Source organism: Opisthorchis viverrini (genome assembly GCF_000715545.1).
Source record: "Opisthorchis viverrini unplaced genomic scaffold opera_v5_833, whole genome shotgun sequence".
NCBI classification, from domain to species: domain Eukaryota; kingdom Metazoa; phylum Platyhelminthes; class Trematoda; order Opisthorchiida; family Opisthorchiidae; genus Opisthorchis; species Opisthorchis viverrini.
The window spans coordinates 8,698-13,503 of NW_008752475.1; the positions used below are offsets into that span (position 1 = coordinate 8,698).

The 4,806-nt window shown below is 39.1% G+C and overlaps 1 protein-coding gene across 1 annotated transcript in view; it reads right to left on the minus strand.

Annotated features, from left to right (window-relative positions):
- Window positions 1-849: 849 nt before the first annotated feature.
- The window catches only part of T265_12084 (hypothetical protein), a gene marked incomplete at both ends in the record, with an annotated part of 7,872 nt that continues 3,915 nt past the window's right edge, over window positions 850-4,806 (minus strand). Inside the window, one exon of the mRNA XM_009179036.1 lies at window positions 850-962. Within this exon, the coding sequence (XP_009177300.1) occupies window positions 850-962 (113 nt within the window). The remainder of the gene's footprint in view (window positions 963-4,806) is intronic.

A 4,806-nucleotide genomic window follows, 5' to 3' on the forward strand; every position in this document is an offset into this window, starting at 1 on the left:
GGGCCTGGTGCGGAGGCGCCAGATGATTCGTAGTATGCGTTGTCGAGAGTAACTAACACAATGAAACCAACATGGTGGTTATCTCTGTCCAGAGTTGATGAACACTTAGCTCACTCTGACTGAAGACCAGGCCACCCAGTCGGCACCACAAGGAGGTGGTTCAGCCCGCCGACTATCACTAATAAATATTGAACTAATATTGTTGCTGTTGCTTTTATGATTCTTTAATTACTTCGTACATTAATTATCGTTCATTTTTGAAGAGCATGGTTACAAAAGTGAAGTTGAATACAGCCGATAAATGTGAAGGTGATATAGGAGAATTCTAGACCAAACGGGACAAGCGGCCCACCCGAATTCGTGCCCCCTACAGTCACCCAAGATGCATCCAATCTACATTAGAATGTTTGGCATGAAAAGTCTCGTGTTAAGGCTATCAACAGAATAAAGGACAAACAATGGTTTACGTTCTTCAAAGAATGTTGGGCAACATCGCAGTGAAGTATCGCAAATCTGGCGTAAATTGACCGTCATGCTAGTTCTGATGTGGGAGTTAATGGCACAAATGTACACAAATGTCCCAAGTACGCAGAGATCTCAAAACCACAGGCAAATGCAAGTCACTCATTGTGAACGTAAGAAGTCCCAGTCCAAAAGCACTTTGGCGGATTGAGAAGAAAATGTCCCTCAATAAGTAATCATCATGGGGTTTATCAAAATTTTGTCATCACAGCCGATTGTATGTGGGGCTTAGATTATGGAAAGGGGACATTCATGCAAACCACACTTCTATTACTGGTTGTTGGTCTGTTCGCCGAGCTNTGTAATCACAGGTAGAAGAGGAGGAATTCACCCACTCAACCCTGCACTGACGATTTCACCTCGATTGGTGATGAAACGTTTGCAATCCAACTGCCAAGCTCGGCGAACAGACCAACAACCGAACAGCGCACCCAAGCTACCTACATTCCACAACATTGCTAACTTCCATTACTGTTTCTATTACCATCGCTATTACTGCTACCGTTGCTAGTATGATTGCCACTGCTCTTGCTTTCATTTTTTTATTTCTCCATTAACCTTTTCAGTTTTTTACAGGGCGCTTAGCTTTACTCACTTTAGGTTTATTGCATTTTGCTAGGTGCCCTTTTCGTTCATACTTTCTTGACGTTTCACATTGATCTGTGGGTAGCAGGATTTTTTTGATTGGTTTGTTCTTTCCAGTAACCTGGGTGTTTCAGTTTATTGGATTTGCCACCGTCTATTATAGTGTGATAGTTTACCATTCCGAGTTATCGGGACATAGATGTTCCCATTTAATGAAGTTCCATGTGACACCTTTAGCCTGTCATTTGCAAATTTTAATCGGACCGTGTTCTCACAGTTGTTGTTATTTTGTCTTTCTAAGCTAAATTTTATTTGGTGTGGCTATGGAGCATGGTGCTTGATATTTTATCGGCACTCATGTGGCTGCACTAGGTAGCATAATTTGGCTCTTTTAATCACGCCGTTATACTTGGAAATAACATCTGTCTTCATTGCAAAGGTACCCAACACTATTTGCGCTGTGACTATTATGTTATCGTTTATATTTAAAAGGTAACAATCACTGAATTCGAGCATTTTCACCCACGTATTTGTGTTTTCCTGATAAGAATATATGTGCTAATGCGTGGCATGCAATAAAGTGTGGTCTGTAGCTGCGTTATTTTGCAATTTCCACTTGAGCATGTCAATAGCTATTATTTTATTATTCTTAAATTCTGCGTGTGCAGTAACTTCCACTATTTTTACTCTGTGAATACATTGGCCTTTCACGGTTCTGAGTTTTTAAACTGCACACTTTCCTGCTCCGGGAAATATGTTTAATCGATTTGTGGCGTGGCATGCAATAAAGTGTGGTCTGTAGCTGCGTTATTTTGCAATTTCCACTTGAGCATGTCAATAGCTATTATTTTATTATTCTTAAATTCTGCGTGTGCAGTAACTTCCACTATTTTTACTCTGTGAATACATTGGCCTTTCACGGTTCTGAGTTTTTAAACTGCACACTTTCCTGCTCCGGGAAATGTTTAATCGATTTGTGGTTCCTTAGATCAAGCAATGTGGCGGAATGGTGTCGGGACTTTGATTTTTCATCGAAATACATGGAGCATGAAGGGGTTTACTGATATGCAAATTGTGTAACTACGAAATAATATGCGTAATAAAAGCAACATATAAGTACAAACGGGTTCTGTTTAGCGGTGCGGTCAATCAGAATGCTTGTAAAGCACTTGCATGGACATTTGTTTACAAAGTCCATCAACTATTTTGACCATTAAATCTTTTCATTTTCGTCAGTGGGAAGTAAACAAGGAAATATCAAGCAGTCATCGAAAATAGCCACTATAATCACTTCTAACATCAGCGGAACAAAATATGTTAAATGTACACTATGAATATGGCGGGGTAATAGACGTACAATCTGCTCTTACTTGGTATCCATTCTAGACCCTTCGGTATTTTCTAGTCTCATATAAGGCATTATAACCTCTCTGGAAATTATTTATCGGCAGTTTGTCCGCAAGCGTCCCTTAGCATAAGATTCCGGCTTCATGCTGTTTACCCGCTTAATAAATCCATCACCCTTGTCACCCTGTCTGGGATGTAGTAACGACAACACCACTAGATATGTCTGACCCATTTTACACTTTTGAGTTTTGAAAGCTTTATACAGTTCAGATTTTTTGGCACATCAAGATGTCTATTTTCTAACTTTTTTGCCGTGATGAGACAAGCATTTCTCCAGAATTCTCGTATGATATGTATATGCTAGCTAGAAAAATTCAGTACTTTGCGTCATCGCAAGTTGTACAACGACGAAAGGCTTACTCGAAAGAACGCTATTTGAAAACTATCTAAAAGCAAGCAGCTAGGGAAGGCGTGCGCACGGCTGAACAAATAAATTATTCCGGATTGGAGCTGAACAGTGTGCAAGATCGGCGGAAAGAACTACATGCACCTAATCAGCAACCGGAAACACCAAGGACAGTGTACACAGTCCTACAATAAATGAACAAACTGCATTTTGAGCACACACACAGGATAAGAATGTGTGGAGTAGGTGCAATTAAACTTTACTAGATATCTGTGGATGACGACAATCTATCAGCCAAATGCAGGTACCTAGTACAGGTTTTTGCCACCGTTCAAATGAGTTTAGGCATACTTCAGAGTTCGCTTGTTTGTCGCCCCGTTTATTCCCCTGGTCTAAACAAAAACCTCTCGGCTGAATGAACAGAATATGTGGAAAAGTGACTACACAGGTAGAAAAACCTTTCTAAATTGTCATACACGTGTATGCGTTATAGAATGTATATCGCAGTGAATATTTCAGTCAGTATTGATGGTTTGTTTCCAATTCTTAATTAATCAAACTAGAGTTTTCTACAATTATTTAGCAGTGGAAATCGTACATCTTTTTTTCATCATTTACAAGAAAAGCATTCATGGTACTGGACTGTTTGAGGTGTATCACATCTTTCAGAATAAAAATATTTTGCTAAATATTGGTTACTTCAAATGTGTTCTTAATCTGTAAAAATGAAATACTGGCAGTGTGGACAGGATTTGTGGTTCAGGCGAAACCTGTTTTGTAGACTTGAAACAGCTGGTTGCTTAAGCAGAGAATTGGTCTTTTTGCGTTTGTTAAGTCACTTATTTTGCTGCTTTCATCGATCTGCAATCTATGGGCTATGTGAAAATATTCAGCTATTATTCCTAAATCTTCCCTCATGACTTTCAGCGAAGGGTGTACCGGGTCCGTCTGTCAGTCCAGTGAAGCCTGTTGTGCCTGCTTGTTTTTCACAACTTTGATATTTCCAAATGGATTATTACAGGGTTTTTGGGATAACAGATGAAAGATACTAGATACGCAACATATTTGACAGGGGAGTTCTGGCTTCTTCTGCACATTTATTCGCTTTTTTGGATGAATCCGAAGCTTTCCTAACACAGCAATCCAAAAATTAATGTATCAGTTGAATAAAGTTGATTTACTTAAAAATCTAAGCAGAACTAACGCAGAAAATTGCGTTTGTTATGTTGTCAGATGAATCTAAATATGAAGTGAAAAGAGCCTACCTAGACAGTACCATTCGCTTTCACTTAGCAGAGCTTGCATTCAGCAGGATCACGGTGAATGTCTTTTGTGTCGACGGAACGTATGTGGACGTGTAAAAGCGAATAGGCCCATCTTACAACATTACAAGTGATAATGCAAAAACAGATCACAACATAAATGCATCAATAATTGAATTATCGCGGACACTGTCCCCTAATGTCCTTTTCTGGTTGAGTACTAGGATGCATCTGTTTTTCTTCATAGTAATTTTTGATCTACCATATAAATTTTCACTGGTTAGAACGTCAATTTTATACTGAGCTGTTTAATTTGATTTCACTTCAGTGATGAGTAGTCGGAACCTACGTACAAGTACAAATTAAGCAGTCTAAAGTACATTTGTGAGTGACATCACTTTTACCAGAAGTAGCATCGCAAAAAATAGAATTTTCATCCAACATTCCAAACAGCCACGAAAACCACGCACTCGTTTCATAGTAGTAATATATGCGAGCTTATTCTACGCGTTCTATGAGGGTTGGTCTACTCACGCTGTGTATTTTTGTGTACTGTCTTTTAATATAAGGCTACATCGAATGAAAAATATGATACATGTTACAAAAAGACGCCGAACCGATGTTCTTGTCTTTTGTCATATGCCTCTAAATGCCCGTCGCATGTGCCTTAAGATGACTAACGAA